Raw genomic sequence first — 19,827 nt, forward strand, 5'->3', positions numbered from 1 at the left:
CCTGGCTATAGGAGGTGGCCATTTCATATCCCAGTTGCTAGGAGTCTCAGCTAGAGTCATTTCCATTGACTTCTGGGAGACTCCCCTACCCCAGGTCTCTATCTGTCCCCGACCCCCTATTTCTGTTCTCTGTCCCAGTCCTCTCTGGCTTCTCCTCCCTGAACAACTCTACCTTCACCAGGTCTCCACCCCAGTTTCACTCTACATCCCCTCTCCCACACACTAGATGGAAATAAAGCTGAAAATATTTTAATGCAAGATAATTTTTCTAAATAAGTGAATTTTAATAATGAGCTCATGTAAGATCCTGTGTGTTTCTTTAGTTCATCCAGTGCTTAAATTTTCATTTAGCATATTGTGTCATAATTACTCACCATGACTGTCCAGAGTCAGCATCAACTTACGGTGGCTTTCACTGGTAAGCACTCTGTGATGCTGCTGAGACCATCATCCTTTCTGGTATACAGAGATGAAGGTTATTGACAGTGAGGCGATGATAGCTGAAGTCAGAGCAATCCTTCAGTAGCTCCTCATGCCGTGAGGTGGGGTTGCTATTAGTGGGACTCATCAGTTTGGCTGTGGAAAGTCCTGGAAGACAGCATTAATAATGTATTGCAGAGATTCAAATGCACAGGGGAGAAGCAATATGGTGAAATTAAGGAAACAGGAAGCCTCAAGATATCTGGGAATTTACTTGAAACATCTAAAAGCTGGGATAAGTTAGAGTGGCTTACAGTGACACCCAGGTTACGAGAAGCAATGAGTTCACCAAGAGTTCTTGAGGATTAGTCATCTTTATCACAATTTCATCCATTTCTGTAGCCAGCGTAACTTTGCTCAAGGAGTAACAGGCACACAGTTACTCTTCTAAGATTTTAAAAGTATAGGTTAAAAGTTCACGTAGAAAATGTATTCAGGGATTCAGCTATGTAACCTTTACATAAACATTCAGGCATCAAAAGATTTTAGACAAAAACTTTCAGAATGTTATACACCATCCATCTCTTTGCTCCAACATTTTATAGTTTAAAATTTAATATTTTAAATGTACTTTGATTTGAATTCTATTCATTAAAGTTTGTAGAACTAATTTAAAATTGAATTACTATGATTTTGACTTGAAACAAAATTTAATGTTTGCTAATTAAGTTTCAAATAGATTAATATAATAAAATAATGAATAAGATATTTCCTATTTCCCTGGGATTTAAACTAAGACCAAAAGCTGAGAAAAGAAAAGCAAGCTAAGTCTTGAAAAAAAAAAAGAAGCATCAGGTACCCTGTGTTATAAATTGTTATAAATTATAAATAAATTATAAATCCCACAAATGGTTAGAGAGTTTATCTATCATCTATCTATCTATCTATCTATCTATCTATCTATCTATCTATCTATCTATCTATCTATGTATCTATGTATCTATGTATCTATCTATCTATCTATCTATCTATCTATCTATCTATCTATCTATCATCTCTTTTTAAGAGATGTTTCACATTGTAACCCTGGCTAGCCTGGAAATCAGAGATGCACTTGCCTCTGCCTCCTGAGAGCTGGGATTAAGCCCATCACACATGACTCCTACTCCATAGAATTTAAATGCCTGAGAACAGCCCCTGTCAGTCCATAATTGCACTTATTTTTGAGTCCTTAGCAAGCATACTTAGAGAGATAGAAATCAGTATGGAGGATACTAATTACGGTGTATTCTTGTATCAAAGTCTGGAAGGATGGGGAAGGGGACTATACTCAGAAGGCAGAGAGTTGAGCTGTATCCTCAGCAAAGGTTTCCGTTGCTCTTACAGAAGGTGAATGACTCTTCCCCTATATGTCAAATTCTGTTTCTTTCTAGAAGTTTTCAATACTTATTTTCTTTGTCGTTAGGCTTTTGTTTTGTTTTGTTTTGATTTTTTTTTGTTTTCTGTTTTGTTTAATTACTTTGACTGTTGACAAGGCTTTCCTTGGGCTTAACCTCATCCGTGATACTGTTAGTGACTCTTCAGCTACTCTTTCTTACTTGGTATCTCAACTTGTAGGATCCTTTCAATTATCACACCAACCCGGAGGTTCTGTTCATTTAGAGAACATTCCCATATACATCCTCTGTCTTGGTAGACAGTGACTATTCATTTAGGTGGTATTCCAGGTCCTTCCCTCTCTGATGGACTGTGGTTTTATATGGTGATTTAATTTCCAGAGGAACTGTGATCTTTCTAAAATCAGCCTCAGTGTGTCTGGTGTGCTGAAGTCCTCCCAGTGCTGCTTGAGGGGCAAGCAGGGTGTGTCCTAGGTCGAGTGTCTTGATGGCTCTGATGGGAAGGGAAAGTCTTATGCATTTAGAATGGAGAGATTAACAATGCTTTGTGTGTCAACATTTCTGTTCTCTTGTTATCTCTTGATGAAGTAGTGGATTCTTGGGTCTGCTGGGGAAAGGAATGACTTCCGAGGCCAGAAATTTCATTAATCTCAATGTCCCCAACTGTGGGGAACAGAAATCCTTTGTAGGACTAGGACTTTGTGACAATGTTTCTATTTCAGCCCCCCCCCCCCCTTCCCTAGCAATTAGAGTGTCACAGTGTAGGAAGGGGTCTGAAGAGGAGGAGCAGGAGGAGAGGGAGGAGAGGGAGGAGGAGGAAGAGGTAATGGTAGTGGTTCAGGTCCAACAAGGCAAGAAGACATCTTCCTTGCAGACATGTTGGCTTATCTTCAGTGGGGCTCTCTTCCTGATGCTGTTGACTCATTTGCTGTTGGCAATGGGACCTTTGTCCAGCTCTGGGGGACCTGAGCCTACTTGGGATACCTTCTACTGTTCTAGAGCTCTGTTGTGTGTTAGGAGACGCTAGTCCTGCCAACCATCTTTCCTGAATGGGATCGGTAAGATGTCCACTGTCTATGCAGTTCATTCATCCCTGTGGCCTCCAATCTTCTCCCCTTCCTCTTTACACCTATGAGATTCCTCACGTGGCTGCCTCTTGCACTGTTTCCAGGATTTATAGTTGTATGCAGAAGGAGTGGGAGAGGGGAGGAACTAAAAGAAAGGAATCTGCCACCTTGTCTAGACTAACCATCTGTCAGGTCAAAAGTCTATAAAACGCGTCATAAAGTATCATCAACTTGTAAACCTCTTCCTTAAGGAATCTCAAGCATAATGACTGTGATGTTTAAATGGTAAGCACATTTCTTCACATGCTTATGTGTTTGTTGTACACATGTGTGTATAGAGGCCATAAGTTGATATTGGATATTTTCTTCTGTGAGCCTGTACTCTTATTTTTAAGTCAGGGTCTGCCACTGAAGCTGAGCTCACAATTGGCTAGTCTGGCAGGCCAGCAAGCTTCCAGAATCTATCTTCTCCTACTTCTTTGATGGCTGAAATTACAGACATCTGTTGGGGCTCAAGTCTTTTATGGAGCTGCTGGGAATCTGAACTTATCCCTTGGTCCTAGCAAAGCAATTTCTTCACCTAACACCTATGGAACCACCTTCTCAGTCCCCTTGTAAATCTATTGTTACAAATTAACAATTAGTAGATGTATTAGCCTTACTTGATATAATGTACCTATTTCATTTAGCTATTTATTTCTAGTATGTATTCTAGTCATATAGACTTCTTGCTCAACAAATTGTTATTAAATAATTAAATTATAGAATGTATTTAAAAGGTTCATTTATTTTTATTTTTAACTATGTACATGAATTTCAGTTTATGTGTATGTGTGTACCATCTATATGCCTGGTTGCCTGTGGAGGCCAGTAGGGGTTATTGGATCCCGTGGAACTGAAGTTTTAAGTAGTTCTGATCAGTCTTATGTGGGTAATGGGAACCAAGTGATGGTCCTCTGATAAAGCAGCAGGAACTCTTAGCTGCTGAGCCATCAATAAAGACCTATATTTTATATTTCTGAATGATTAAAATAATAACCCTGCCTAAATTACAGATTACTGGTGAAATTAGAGGTCCATGCTTCCTTTGGTTGACATCAGTTTCATCATATCCATGGATTCTGGGATATCATTTAAAATTATTAACTTTCTGCTCCCATTTTATTTCTGAGGTTTAGATATTTCAGAATGACTTACAGTTGAAAGTATTTTTAGTAAGTACTACTTGGTTATTCTGTGAGATTTGTAAAATACTAATAATAATTTGTAAAAAGCCTCAGTAGTCAGTAATCAGCTTCTCACCAATGCTAATGCATTTGTCTGAGATTAATATCAGTACTTTACAATGTACTAGAATAAAACTAATCTCTATTATAGAATCCACAGCTGGCCTGATGAGCCTTCACAAGAAAAAGAAATTACCATTTTTTAATATCCAGAAAATGCAAATTATATTTAGTCTTCAGTGTATATAAGAAAGGATTTTGTTTATAAATGACTAAATTTGGTATTTACAAAGATGAATTTTTTTTCTTATATTTCTGGTGAGAATTTTTTTTGTGACTTTTGCTGTCATAAATATAATATACCTATAATTCTGAAATTTTGTAATATATATAAATGTTTATATAAATATGTAGAGACATTAGATCAATGTAATTTAGGAATAGGCAAACTTGTTATTGTTATTGTGAGTTTTGCTAGCTGAGATTATAGAAACAGTTTACTACTTGTTAGCCCAAACACAAGAAAGAGAAGCGTGAGAAGAGTGGGTGACAGAAAACCTAGGGTCTGGTTACTTCACACGATGGACTTCTATTTGTATATTTCATTGTGTACATGTAAGAGTGACATAGTATGTATCTGAAGAAGCCAGAATAAAAAGTCTGAATGATACACTAGAGAAATGATAAATGCATGAGGTGATATACATTTTTAGCTTGATTTAACCATTGCATTGTACACATGCATGAAAATACCACAGTACCATGCTGTGTTCAATCTTTATGTGGTAAGTAAAGATAATAAAAGTAAAATCAAGTCTTAATTGTTCAGTTTCACTTTCTTTATGAATAATGTATGGGACATCATTGTCTTGAACATGGTCATTCTTAAGCATTATAATTAATAGACATAATCCATATGTATTTATTTGTTTACATTGCTTGATTCATAATAATTTTTATCATTTAAAATATCACTTTTGGCAAACTAGCATAAATTCAGTGTTATAAATGAGCTTTCCCTAATAAGTAATTTTAACTTCTTGGAAAATTAGATTGTGGATTGATATAAAATTTTTAGTAGATGATATGGGGAAAGTATAATTAAAATATTTTTAGAATTTTAATTCATATTACCCATGTAAATGCTTTCTATTCTCCGTAATCTAATTAGATTTTTTTTAAAAAATCAGTTGTACTACATTAATATTGTTATTATCATAATTATTGGATTTTTTTTCTTTCTTTTGAAATCAGTTGAGAGACGTGTAGTTCCTTAACAGATAATCTGGTATACTGTGAAAGATTTTAAACATGGGATTTAATATTTACTGATCGAATGACCTTGGGCAAACAAGTTTAGTCTTATGATAGATTCCATTTCCTCATTTGTTGTCAATTTACAAGATGGCTTGGGGGATGATGCCAGACAGATAAGCTCATAATCACTGCTCAATAAATAATAGATGCTTAGACCGTTGTCATCATGATCTATTTGGTGATCTATTGGTGCTGACCATGGTCATGTGTTCCACCTTGACACAATTACTAAAGAGTATGTGACCTTGTCCAGGGTTGGGTGACTCAGACTTTATGATGGAAATGAGTCATATATAGACTTATTTAACATTTGGATAAGTTGATCGTATCACAAGTCCAATTTACTACAAGTGGTTAGCTCAGAACTGTGTGATGTATTGTATCGGGTGTGTGAGGCGTGGTGAGGAGCCAGTTCCGTTCCTTCACAACCTAACACACTTTATTTATACAGTAAGAGTAGGACAAACTGGAAAATGAATATTGCTTGAAAATGATGTGTTTAGATTGTGAAAAGTAGAATAAGATCTATTGAATTTAGTGGAAGTAGAATTGATCTTCCTAGGGAATATCTTCATAGACTGGTGTAGTTAATAATAAATAGAAAGAGAATTATATGTATATAAAAAGAAATAGAAATCTGAATTATATGTCTTCTATTCGAATCCATATTCTGCCATTTCTGAGTATGGGAAATCGTGGATTTAAGACTGCACATATTGGAGTAAAGTGACATAAATTTAAATATTAGTGCCAATACTTTTCCTTGTGCACGCACCTCAACTTTCGTGTGCTCCAGTCTTTTAAATAAGAAACTAATAAGCAATAAGCAGTATCTGTGTGGTCAGCTTCTTGGGGCACTAAACTAATTAGTGATGTACCAGGCATCCAATAACAACTGTAAGCCATCTGGGCAGTGGTAAGAATTTAGGCTACAAATATACATTTGAATGATTATCTGATGATTACCATTCATCAGTGTAATCCACTTTCTTCAACTTTCTGTTGCACTTGCATGAAAGGAAGGGCTCCACAGTGAATCACAGCACACATGGAGGCAAAAGCTGTTTCTAAATCAATGGAGAGAGAAAAGTCAGAGTTATCCTAGGAACCAGATACTTAGCCTTGAAGCCCTTATTGAGCTGAAGCGTTCTTATGTTTCTTTGTTTTGTTTTTAATAAGCACTTCAGATATTTTTAATAGGCTAATAGCTTCTGAACTTTCTTGTTATGCTCCTGAAGTATGGTTTAAATTCAGAGAGGACTTTATTAGAAAGTCTTTGGTTTGCTTTGAAATTCAAGACCTGTTTCAGTTCATAGCTAGTAAACACAAACAAGCGCATAGACTGATTGGACTTTAGAAATAGACCCTTTTGGGCTAGGGAGATGGGCTGGAGGGGAATCTAAGTGTGATCCCTACAAATAAAGATGGGAAGAGAAACTGACTTCACAGATCTCTATGATCTCTGTCTGAGCACTGTCGCATGCCCCTGCATCTCACACATTACCACCCTCACACAAAATTAAGCAAACAATCAAACCCCAAACCCTTTTAGGATTTAGGAGGTAAGGCAGGGAGATTAAGAATTCATGTTCTAGGATAACCTAAGCTTCATGAAAACCAGTCTCAAACAAACAAACAAACAAACAAACAAACAAATGGTTGAATAAAATAAAACAGTTTTAGAATGATATATTTCAAGCCAGTTAGAAAATCACATATTTACTTAATGTAGAATTGAAAACTCCACTGATGTCTTTATATTTAAGTCAAAAGCAGCCAAATGGACTCAAAACCTCATTCATATGACAAAACACTTTGGTTCAGGTTATTTATTGATGGTCAAAAGCTAATACTGATGTTTCTGGCACCCCTAAAGGTGTATTTTTCATGATAAAATTTGATTAGTTATAGCACATATTTCAATAATTTTTACTTTAATAATTCATTAAACATTTAAACTTGAGAAACACATATGCCCTGTGACTCATAAACATTTTGAAAGATTTGTCTATAAAATTATCAGTATCAGTTTTTAGACAACAGATACAAGTATATTTATGAATGCACTGTTCATTGGTAATAGAAAAAAATACTGGAAACCATCCAAGTAGCCATGTAATAAGAGTGGTTTTATGCAGACATTATTTTTCACCAATCTCTTACTTTTTAGACCTGGCTGGTCTAGAATTTGGTATGTAGACCTGATGGTTCTCAAATATCGAGAGATCCACCTGCCTCTGCCTCTGCCTCTGCCTCTGCCTCTGCCTCTGCCTCTGCCTCTGCCTCTGCCTCTGCCTCTGCCTCTGCCTCTGCCTCTGCCTCTGCCTCTGCCTCTGCCTCTGCCTCTGCCTCTGCCTCTGCCTCTGCCTCTGCCTCTGCCTCTGCCTCTGCCTCTGCCTCTGCCTCTGCCTCTGCCTCTGCCTCTGCCTCTGCCTCAAGTAGTAGGTTTAAAGCCGAACACTACCATACCTTTAAACTTATATTGATATATGCTATTTTCTTATAGCCATAAATATTCGTGAATAAGAAAATTATGTTGCATAGCAACTTTATTTTGTAATAATACATAGATACTTCTTTTATATGTATATATTTGTCTCTTACATGTATGTGTTGACTAGAATAGTCCATAAGTTGGACTTCTTTAATCTAATTTCTCTTTCAGATATTATTTGTGAAAGAATATGGTTAATCCTCTACCATGCTATAATGTAGTTATATGTGTTTAATATGTTTGTATAGGTTTGACTTAATAAAACAGTTTCCTGAATTGCTTATTCTCCCTAATGGAAACATAGGGACAGGATGAAGCCTTATATAATTTAAGATAGGAGGATCTGACATAATGGATAATGATTTTGGCTAACACCTATAGTGCCCGGTGTGTATAAACTATACATGTTCATTCCAAGTCCCAAGAGAATTCAGATCAAACAAAATAGGATAACTTAAAAAGGAGGCTTGTTTACATAGATGCTAGGTCTAAGATTTGGGGCCAGATGTTGGTTAGGACTTTAAGGAATTAGTCAAGAACCAGAGGGCTACCAACAGCATGGCTGTGGCCACTCTAGGACAAAGAGCTGAAGGAAGGTGCAGGTTATCAGAACCCAAGAGAGAGAAAGGCTTGCTGTCCGTTTGCCTAAGAATTTTATAAATTTACTGTATGTTTTTTTTAATTCACTTTATATCTCCATCACTGCCCCCCCTTCTTGGTCACCTCTTCCCACAATCCTTCCCCCATCCCCTTTTGCTTCTACTTTGAATGGGTGGGCCCCTTTTGGATATCCCCCACCACCCTGGCATTCAAGTCTCTGTGAGGCTAGGCACTTCCTCTCCCATTGAGGCCAGATAGGCAGCTCAGCTAGAAGAACATATCCCACATACAGGTAACAGCTTCTGGGGTAGCCCCTGCTCCAGTTGTTCTGGATTCATATGAAGACCAAGCAGCACATCTGATACATATGTGCAGGGAGGCCTAGGTTCATCCCATGCATGTTCTCTGGTTGGTGGATCAGACTCTGAGAGCCCCCCAAGGGTCCAGGTTAGTTGACTCTGCTGGTATTCTGTGGAGTTCCTATACCTTCCAGGGCCCACAATTACTGTTCTTTTTCTCCTCCTCCTCCTCCTCCTCTTTCCAGATTGACTGGTTTTATTGAAACAAATTAGCCAGCCCCCCTAAAATGTATGTATATAAGGGTACATGGTCAAACTTACAGTTAATTAACTAAACGTGTATCATATACTCTCGGATAGAAACATACTTTAGTTTTCAAATGAAAATTGGTTTATCATCAAAAGCTTTCTTGTCAAATACAAGTTAAAATAACTGTTTGCTTCTTGTATTAGTATAGCTATAATACATTTGAACTTATGCCTCCTCTACCTCATTTAGAAATGCTGTCCATTAATTGTTTGGAAAACCCAAGATTGGGCTACTCAAGTAATCCCATTTTTGTAACGGAGCCAGTATTATCATTACGGAAATTACAATTGATCCAGAACATACTGTCAAGAGGGTGAGGCTGGCGTAGGGATGAGCATGCTGCACTGGCTGATTTTGTGTTAGCTGCCTTCATTATGGAATGTTAGGAGCTGCCTGCTAACGCTTCTGTTCTCTTCATCATCAACTTAGTGATCTTCAGTACAGTGGTATTCAGTTGACTTTGTGCATACTACCTGTATACTTTTGAACTTGGGGTACACATAGACATGTATACAGATGCTTGCACACATGTAATAGTAGTGAGAAGATGATAGCATTAAGCATTCAAATTGATTTTACTGCTTGTCCTCCTGTCTAGTTCTAGACAAGTGTCTCAACAATACTGGGTCTTCTTGTGCTTCCTTTCCTTTTTCCTTTTTCCTTTTTCCTTTTTCCTTTTTCCTTTTTCCTTTTTCCTTTTTCCTTTTTCCTTTTTCCTTTTTCCTTTTTCCTTTTTCCTTTTTCCTTTTTCCTTTTTCCTTTTTCCTTTTTCCTTTTTCCTTTCCTTTCCTTTCCTTTCCTTTCCTTTCCTTCTTTCCTTTCCTTTCCTTTCTTTTCCCTTCCCTTCCCTTCCCTTCCCCTTCCCCTTCCCCTTCCCTCCCCTCCCCTCCTCTTTCCCTCCTCTTCCCTTTCTTTTCTTTTCTTTTCTTTCTCCCTTCATCCTCCTCCTCCTCTTCCTCCTTTCCTCCTCCTCCTCCTCCTCCTCCTCCTCCTCCTCCTCCTCCTCCTCCTCCTCCTCCTCCTTCTCCATCTTCTTCTACAAAGAAGGGATTGGGTCAATTAAGCATTCTCCAAGGTTACTGAGCACCCAGAGTTAGCCTGTGAGGAAAGCTGACAAAACAGGCAGCTGTATCTCCTTCTGTGCACTTCAGTCAGGATTATTCTGTTCTGTATTATTACATTTTGTTAACAATTCCAAGCAACTCTTGTAATTCGTGGTGCCTTTGCACATCTTTATCAGCTTCTGTAGGGACTTTTGTGTTGTACTTTCGGCTTCATAGTAATTTCCATCTTCTTCAAGCCATACAGACTCTGGAATAATCAATGGCTCCTTTGACTTCTGCAGTAAGAATAAAATATAAAGCATTCATCATGTGTCTCTACTTGCTTTCTACATGTGAAGCACTTAAGCCTGTTCTTAATTTTCTTTTTGTCAGCTTCAAAGCAGGAAATCATACTGTTGGCCCTACCTTCTGGCACTCTGTAGAATTTGCCTGGAAGGTGTAAATCTAGTAAAGTATAAGCTAAGGGCTTTTGCCAAACTGATGGCTGCATTCGTCTCTGTGGCTTGCATTTCCACAGATGTCAGTGGTTTTGGTCACCCCTGATATGAAGCTGTGTGTTCTAGAGGCAGACACGTGCTTGGGGTTTCATTTTATTTTTTCAGCACTTCCTACTCTGAACTTCAAAGCACAGGAAATAAAAATGAATGTCATTATAAAGGGTGACATTTCTTTTATAATAGCATGTTTTGAATGAAATTGTTATTCTAAGTAGAGCTCCTGGGAAAGTTGTTGCCAACAATAATTTTTGACATCTCACATGCTCCATTGTAATAAGAAATAAGAATAAATAAACAGAGCTAGGTGGTCAGGATTCTGTTCAGATTAAAACAAGTATAATTTCCTGTGTAATATGATGAAAAGCAAACAAAAGCCCTGTGCAAACACTTCTGTTGAATGTTTAAAGACTGGTCTCCCAGACTGTTGCTTGTTTGACAAGATAGTTTAGGGTGAGTTAGAAATGAGGTAAGAAAACAAATAACTGTGGAGATAAGAGACTTGATTCTTTCAGACTCATGTAAGAAACATTCACATGATTTTTAGAAAGTGCTGCTGAGGCTGGAGAGATGGCTCAGTGGTTAAGATCACTAGCTGCTGCTCCTCAGTTCCCAGCACTCAAATGGCAGTTAACAACTGTTTGCATTGCCAGTCCCAGAGAATCTGGCACACTCTTCTGACTTTTGTGGGCATCAAGCACACATATGATACACAGACACATAAGTAAGTGAATAAACAAATAAAAATTTAAATTAATATTGAGAAGATGGTTCAGTGGGTAGAGATGCTTACAGTTGAGTCTGACTATCCTGATTTGATTTCAGGGACTCAGTAGGAGGAGGGAACCAATGCCCTCAAATTGTTCATTAACCAACACAAGCCTGTACCCTGCCCCTGGTTCTAAATAATAGCAAAATATGTAGAGTAAATATGTTTACTCTAAAGAATGAATGTGAATAGTTGGATAAGATTATGGACAGGGTTTTATTGCAGAGAGCAGATGATACTGAGTGGTCTTGGATCCAGAAATAAAAGCTCAATGTGGCTACTGTGGTATTAATGTTGCTGCCTTCCATCACCCTGACCAAAACCTTAAACCATGCATAGTGCACTTTGCACTGGGTGTCCGTTTTCTCCAGAATCTTTCTCAGATGAGAAAGATTACAGTTAGTTTTTTATTAGTGAGTCAGAAGAATTTTAATCTTGGTCTCCGTACCTGGGTGATTGTTTTCTGGCAGAAGATAAGTGAAATAAAGGTGACCGGCTCATGTCCACCAGTTATTTAGTAACTGATATGGAATTAACATCTAGGTGGATTATCTTCCAATGTTTTCATGATTTGTCCCAAAAGTCTGATTATAAGCTTTTGTATTTTAATTTCTTTTGTTACTAATCACTTCTAAAGGAAACATGCACACCATGTACTATTTAGAAGTTTTTAAAGGAAGAAAGTAGTTTTATATCAATTTTATTTTAAAGTTGTGGATTATTGGAAATCACCATATTCTTTTGTTACTTAGGATGATTAGCCCAAGAAAGGATGGCTTACAATGTACTGCTTATGTTTTTGGTTTAATACATTGTGAATATTTACACATATAAAAACATGGTAAGTTTCATTAAATATTTTAAATTGGGGTTCAAAAGGAACAGGAAACTCCTCCAATCATTAGATTCGATCATTTATATAGTGTGCAGGTTAGCGTTCTGTCAATTTAATACAACCTAGGATCTTCTGGGAAGAGGGAACCTTAGTTGATAAAATGCCTCCATGCAACTGGCCTGTAGGACGATTGCTGTGGGATGCCCCAGACCAATGTGAGTGATGCCACTAATGGCAAATGTTTAGGAGATCAAGCTGAGCAAACCGTGTAGAGTAAGTCCTCCAAGGTCTCTGCTTTAGTTCCTGCCTCCAGGTTCCTGCATTGACCTCCTGCCCTGACTTTCCCACCATGATATGACTACTGGGTCATATTAACCAAATAACTCTTTCCTTCTCAAGTTGCTTTAGGTAGCAAGCCCCCCCCCCACACACACACATATTTGCAAGAAACAGTTTTTCTTATTTATATTCAAATTTTTAATGTCATGAGCACTGAGACTGTCTATCCAATGGAATCAAGTTATTTTGTTTGGACAAAACAATGAAAACACAGATCTTTCCAATTGCAGTGGTTCCTGTGAGCTGTGCATTTATTCAACCTTTGAGATAACTATTGTAACTTCAGTTTTGCTCCCCAAACTTGTAATAAATTAGTCATTTTATTTTAGATTGTTTGGAATGTGCTGGCTAGTAAGCAGGCACACAGAGAAGTTCCTAAGTCTTACTACAGAAGCATCAGGTTCATGTTTGTATTATTGTTTTGTCCTGCCTCCTGTCCCACAACCATGATGCTCTAGGAATAGCCCAGAACAGGATCACCAGTCATCCTGGCAAGACATTTTGAAGGCTCTAGAAATATATTTCATATGTTTTAAATAATAAGCATTTCAAATAAACTTTAAGAGCTTTGAAATAAGCCTTGGGTTTAGAGATAAGTCTGGCCAAAGATTGGATCTTCTAAATTTTAGAAAATAAGTACTTTTTATATCAAGTGAGAATTAACTAAATCTGTCAATTACCTCACAATTTAAAACATGTATTTAGAAATAATTTGGTACAGAAGTAGCCACTAAGTTCAGATCTTATTTTCAAGGAGCTTCTTATTTAATTGGGATATATATTAATTTATTAGAAATAATTAAGGAGAATCTTGAACCCACAAAAACCATTTTCATTTTCTTAAAATGGAAGAAATATTAATTTGTCTGCCTAGTGACTGTTAGATAGTAGTTGAAGTGTTTTGTGGAGGCAAAGTCATATTAGAAGTCACAATAAAATTTTACTTTGTATATTTTTGGCAATTTTACTGAAGAAAATGACTTCTACATTAGTGTTACAGATAGGTTCATCTAGACATGAACACACATTGATATAAAATGACTTGATGGTTGGCAAGGATAAGGAGTGTAAATCCTACACCTACTCTACTCATCTACTGGACAAGTGCCTGGTTAAACAGATGGGCTCTGGATGGGGCTCTCGAAACCTACAACTTCCACCTTTATCGATGAATGTTAGATGAAAAATAGACTCCAACCCGTTATTGTGTTCCTTGGCACAAATGATGGTCTCAGTAAAGAACTATTGCTTATTTTTTAAATTTATTGTTGGAGATACATTTTTCCCTTATGAATGAATATATGAAAATTGGCAGATGGAATGTCAGGTTCCTGGAAAAAATCATAGACAGGGAGGTCATTCTCAGTTCAATAGGGTGGTTGGGGAAGCAGGTTTGTGGAGTGCCATGTGATTTTATAAAGGATTTGAGGAACTGGCTGGAGTAACCAGGAGATATGGGTTGACCATGTAATTCATCTTCCAGGGAAGAGGAGACAAATGAGGATTCTCGTCACTGTATTCAGGCTCCAGCAGCAAACTGACCTTCTCAGGGCTGGACCTGGGCAAGATGTTAAGCTGTGGTTCGTGTTTGTGTAATACCACTTCTTTTCAGGGTGACTCCAAAGGGGTCTGGACGTGAGCAGAAGGATGGAATCAAGCAGAGTTGAGTTTCTGGTTCATTAGTGGCACATCTATTCTGCCTGTGTTTTTGAGAAGGCACTGAGGGGAGGAAGAGCCACCATAAGATAGCTCTATACTTGGAAGGCCACATGAGACAGAGTTTGATGGTCTGATATTGACATAATGAAAGGACCTTCCAAGGCATTTGCTCTGTATGCATTTTCATGATACTCCCTTTAGTGTTGGAGTAATTAGTAAGCCATCACACATTTAGTCTAACTGAACAATGAATATGAGCACATGTCCTCCACACGATCCATTATTTATTGATTGAATTATTAATGCTAATGACTAATAACATTTATTCCTCTTAGGTTATGGCAATGCATGATTTATGGAATTCACATAAAAATTCAAGCGAAAGACTTATGTTTCCTAAACAATCTATTTAATCTTTTGTTAACTCAGTTTTCTACACACACACACACACACACACACACACACACACACACACAAAAGGAGGACGCTTTTGGTTACCACCTGGTTTCATAATATTGCTGAATATGTTTTTAGAACATGCATAAACAGTGCCTATAATATACAAGTATATGGAATAAAGTTCAGTGCAGTATGTTGAGGTATTGATAGTGAGCCTAGGATTAAATGTAAGAGCCATCTCTTTAGTCCATGCAGTGGATGCTGAATTCTAACTTAGGGTTATGTTTGTACATACATAAGTATCACATTCTTTATTATTGCAGCCAGTCATCTGCAATGCAACCTTCAAAAATGGTTACTTCTTAAGTGCAGCTCAAGTGGATTTTTCTTTAATTGTGCTCATTGACCATTTCTTCTATGGATACCAGGCATTCTGATTCCTCTCTGTGACCCTCTGGTATTTCTTTCCTATCTTTAACATTCTTCCCTCATCCCTTTCCATTTCCTTACTGGATTTATGACTTCTGGTTTGATGTATGACCCATTTTGTGTAATCAGAGCTATCTGTGTAATCACTAGATAGAACTCTCTACCATAACCCTGGGGTAACTAGTGGGCTCACAACAGAAGACAATGACTCTCCGTCTACCTGACAGTGTCCTTAATGAGTATTTCAGCAATGAAGGATCATCTTCCACCTCTTTTTCAGCCATGCATTGCTGTTGGGTTCATTTGGATGCAGACCTCAAGCACACACCTACAGTAGTGAGGTTGTGGTTGCAATGTTTGTCTCTTGTCCAGAAGATATTTTCCTTTTGTTGGCTCCTATACTCTTTCTGCCCCCTTTCTCACAATATTCCCTTAGCCTTAGAGTGGGTGATATAAATATCTTGTTTAAGATTAATTCCATGGAACTTTGTTATATCTATTTGCCTTCCAGGAGTACATAGGCTGAATTTCTGAATAAATCGGTGAGAATTCACAAATCTGTTTAACATTTCTATCTCCTCCCAAATAGAGTCTATATATAGAAATAAATCTGCTGCTCTAGTAAAAGTTTGACTTATTCTTATTACAGCAAAATGTCCTGAGATTGTTTTGTTTGATGGTGTTTAATTTAATTTAATTTATCATTATATTTTCTTGTTACATTGTCCTTTGAAATCACTGAAATTGCCTAAGTAGCATTGTTATATCTATAATTCATAAAATGGAAAACTCAGATCAATTTAGATATAGATAGAGAATGAAAGGATTTCAATATGTACTTAATATTGTTACAAGGAAACATAAGAAAAAATAGCCATTTCAAGAGGAAAAAGGAGCTAAAATAGGGAAACATTAATTTTCATACTATGGTATGATAGTGATAAAGTCTATCCTTGTATGAAAATACTGATTTTCTGTATATGTGTTTGAATAAGATGCGTGATCATTATTAGTTTCTGTTTTAATCATTTTGATACATTGTGTCTCCTGTACATTTTAAAATATAATTTCTTTTCTTTTCTTTGACAGCAAATGCCAGTCTTCTCGGAGGAGGAGGTGGTAAGTGTGGAATATGGCTTAACTTCAAGTACATTTTCATTACATTAACCAGGAGTTGGTTAGCAAGCTCTATGCTGCTACAGCAAGCTAATTTTGCTATAGTTATCACTTACAAAACTAATATTCCCAGAAAATAGTTTATAACAGAAATGCTGTTTGTTGGTTTAAAGAATTATTCTTTTAACTGACTTAAAAATATGTTCAGATTTCAGAATAGCATTTGAAATGTAAATGAAAATACAAAAATTGGAAAAAGAAAAAAATGAAAACATGAAAAAATATGTTTACAACCGTTTTTCTTCTCACTTTTGATGTAAGGGGTAGATGCAGCTGTAATCTGTTAATGTGAACACATACATAGTAGATGAGAGTTACTGCTAGTATGGAGACTAAGGTGGCAGTATTTTGTAGGCTTCATCCTCTTTTCTTTTTAACCATAATTGCTTGGTTTTGCTTTTCATGACTTTGTACTTAGAGATCTTAATATTCCATCTACCTCTTTGGGAAACTACAAGAGAAATTACTTTTGATGCTATACTTTTTGTGTGTTAGGTAAGAGAAGAAAGCGAAAGTTATCAAAGTGAAAGGGGAGGGAGAGATTCCCATACTGCAGGTTTTTTAAAATGATAGAGTCCATCAACTGTGGTTTTATCTTTAGAAATACGAATGTGATTCTCCCCCCTCCACGTGGCTATGGCTGGCCCCTACTCCTCTCCTTCTCTCTGCCTTTCTCTGTCTCTGCTACCCTCTTATCTCCCCTCCCCATGCCCTAAATTAACTCTATTCTATGCTAAAAAAAAAAAAAAAAAAAAAAAAAAAAAAAGGAAAGGAAGAAAAGAAAGAAAGAAAGAAAGGAAGAAAGAAAGAAAGAAAGAAAGAAAGAAAGAAAGAAAGAAAGAAAGAAAGAAGGAAAGAAAGAAGGGAGGGAGGGAGGGAGGGAGGGAGGGAGGGAGGGAAGGAAGGAAGGAAGGAAGGAAGGAAGGAAGGAAGGAAGGAAGGAAGGAGAATGTTTTTGTAGCTGCAGTATATATAATATACTGGGGAGAAAGTCTTAGGATAGACTGTCAATCTCTTCCTTTCCCCCCATCCTCCTTCTCCTCCCTGTTTTGTTCTTGGTTTTCATTTTCATGTAGATGGCAGGTAGTCAGTAGGACTGCCTGTCAAGTTAAGGCCTTCACTAAATGTCCTGACCTTAATAAAAGATTCTAGTATAAATTTTATTCAGAAATTAAAAACATAATCATTATTCCATTCGAATGGAACCTTAGAATTTGGAATGAGGAAAGGGGGTTTAAAGTAGAAAGTGCTGCTTGCACTGTGACATGTCACTGCATGTCCTATAGTCAGATGCCATGAGAGTGTGGGATTGAAGCTGGTTCTTGTGCAAACACAAAGGAACGCCTACCTTCAGGAAGTGTTGTAATGACTTAGCAAGAATGTCTGCCAAGGGATAGAATAGTAGGGGATTAGTAAGTATCTATTTTGTCTTCAGAAAATTATTTTTAAAAATATTATTGAGAATGAGAAACATTGAAGGTTTCTGTGACAAGCCTCCAAAACCCCTCTTCCACAAAACAAAAACAAAAGTCAAAAAAAAAAAAAAAAGGTAAGGAGCCAAAGAAGAGAATCCTCAAAATCTGCAGTAAGGCTCTGAAGTGTGGCTCTTCAGATGGGGGTGGGTTGAGGTGGGCGTGGGAAAGGACTCAATCGTCTTTAAGGGGCTAGCCTTTGGAAGTTTGACCATATAGTCCAGTCAGTGAGTGAAATAGGAATGCATTTTATGAAATTACCAAATAATCAATAAAATATTATATTAAGGAAAATCTGTAGAATTTTTTATCATATATTTTACTGTATTTTCAGAACCTATAAAGGAAATTTTTTTCTTAGGGCCTAGAGTCTTAGTAATTCTTTCTTAGGTACAGAATATGAGAAAATCATTCTTAAGATAAATTGTTCATAGGAGTAATTTTCTTGCAAGACAGGTTAGTATTTTAGGTGACCTGGCTAATATGGTTAAAGTGTAAAATTAAAATGGAGTTTACATGAGCACATTTATCTACTTATGGCAACCAGTTAGTTAGATGATTCATTAATTGCTTTTACTTTATTTCCAAAGAGTGAGTCAACCAATTTTATTAGTTAAATCACTCTAGCTACTTCTGATGGATAAGAGCCCCCTAACAATTACCCTTTAAAGATTAGAAATGCACTGTGTGTCATGGGACTATGTGCTGCAGGTAGACTGGGGTGGCTTCATAATAATCCATGATGTCATCGAGATCACATTCTCCCTTCTGTATTCTCTCCTCCGAGCTTGCCGTTTCAAGGACTCAGGGTTTGTGGAGACTGTGGGTATTCTAGCCATCACAAGTAATGTGCAGACAAGGATGAAGAAGAAAGGCAAAAACTGATGTGTGGCTTCAAGGATGAGTGCATTTTCTTTTTCCTTTAAGCCAAAGATTTCCATGAAATCTCACACTATACTGAATTTGGTAAAATATTCATTCCATGTTCTTAGTAGTGTTTGATATTAGGAAGCAATATGCTCACTACAAAACAATTATTCAGGTTACTAAAGAAGAAGAGGAATAACGGTTGCATGAGCAATGAGCTGCAGGCATGTCTGCCACAATGAACACTTTTCTGTCCTCAGCTGGCTTTGACTGAATGTATGTGTGTATAACTGGTTTGTAGAAAAGCAATTGGCGCATGACTAGCTTTATAGTCTTGTTGGCTCTTCTGTCCTACTCTAGAAGGTACATTTAAGCAATGGTGTGGCCTTTAGTTGTTTACCTATAGGAGAAGCAGGCCCACTCAGTTTTCTGTTTCCCTAATGTATACATTTTATTGTTTTCAAGTACACAATTGCCAAATCCATCATGGTTTGCAATTTCTGAATTGTAAATCTAGCAACTCAGTAGTATCATAAAGATAAATTACAAGCATTTAAGATAGCTGTATCCCCCCTCACACACACACACTTAAAACAGGCTATCAAGAGGTTAAATTTATTTACACACTTCAAGATTTGCCAAAAATGTTCTCAAATACAAACTTGAGTTTTGGAAGGTTTTATTTAAAAAGTGAACTCAAAGAACATTCTTAGCTTTCCCTGTACTGAATTTTGACCTTCTGATTCTGTTACCAATCTTTGGAATCCTCCCCTTGATATTTGCAAATAACAGCCTCTATTCATCCAATAAAGAACCACTATTGCAGGGACTTTCAGATTGCCAATGCAGATTGAATCCAGACCTCTGCATCAGCTGCCTGATTCAGGTTCTCTCACTCCTTGTTTCTGATATCTGTAAAGTATGTCCATACATTGGAAAATTAAATCTAGAGGACAGAAGTACCATCGTATGGTAGCCTTGGAATTTGCACAGCTTTATGTCTTGTGTTGGAAGGTCTTAGAAACCATTACAGCACATGCTCACTCATCTGTAACACGGGTGTCTTGTGTGCACAATGTTTTATTTTGGAGCATATAATAAATCAATCTTTTTATTATATTAAAGAACTAATTTCTCAGTTCTATTCAGACCATTATATAATAGGCAAGACCAAGCTTTATAACTTTTGGCTTT

The 19,827-nt window shown here is 37.0% G+C and overlaps 1 protein-coding gene across 11 annotated transcripts in view; it reads left to right on the plus strand.

Moving 5' to 3' along the window:
• Positions 1-19,827, plus strand: part of Macrod2 (mono-ADP ribosylhydrolase 2) — a 1,997,664-nt gene that overhangs the window by 413,542 nt on the left and 1,564,295 nt on the right. For 10 of the 11 annotated variants that reach the window (XM_006500246.3, XM_006500249.3, XM_017319283.2 and 7 more), the window contains exon 4: positions 16,208-16,237. The exons of the other annotated variant lie outside the window; for it this stretch is intronic. In XM_006500246.3, the coding sequence (XP_006500309.1) occupies positions 16,208-16,237 (30 nt within the window). The remainder of the gene's footprint in view (positions 1-16,207; positions 16,238-19,827) is intronic. 11 annotated transcript variants of the gene reach the window in all.

This window comes from Mus musculus, chromosome 2 (assembly GCF_000001635.26).
Source record: "Mus musculus strain C57BL/6J chromosome 2, GRCm38.p6 C57BL/6J".
In the NCBI taxonomy this organism is placed as follows: domain Eukaryota; kingdom Metazoa; phylum Chordata; class Mammalia; order Rodentia; family Muridae; genus Mus; species Mus musculus.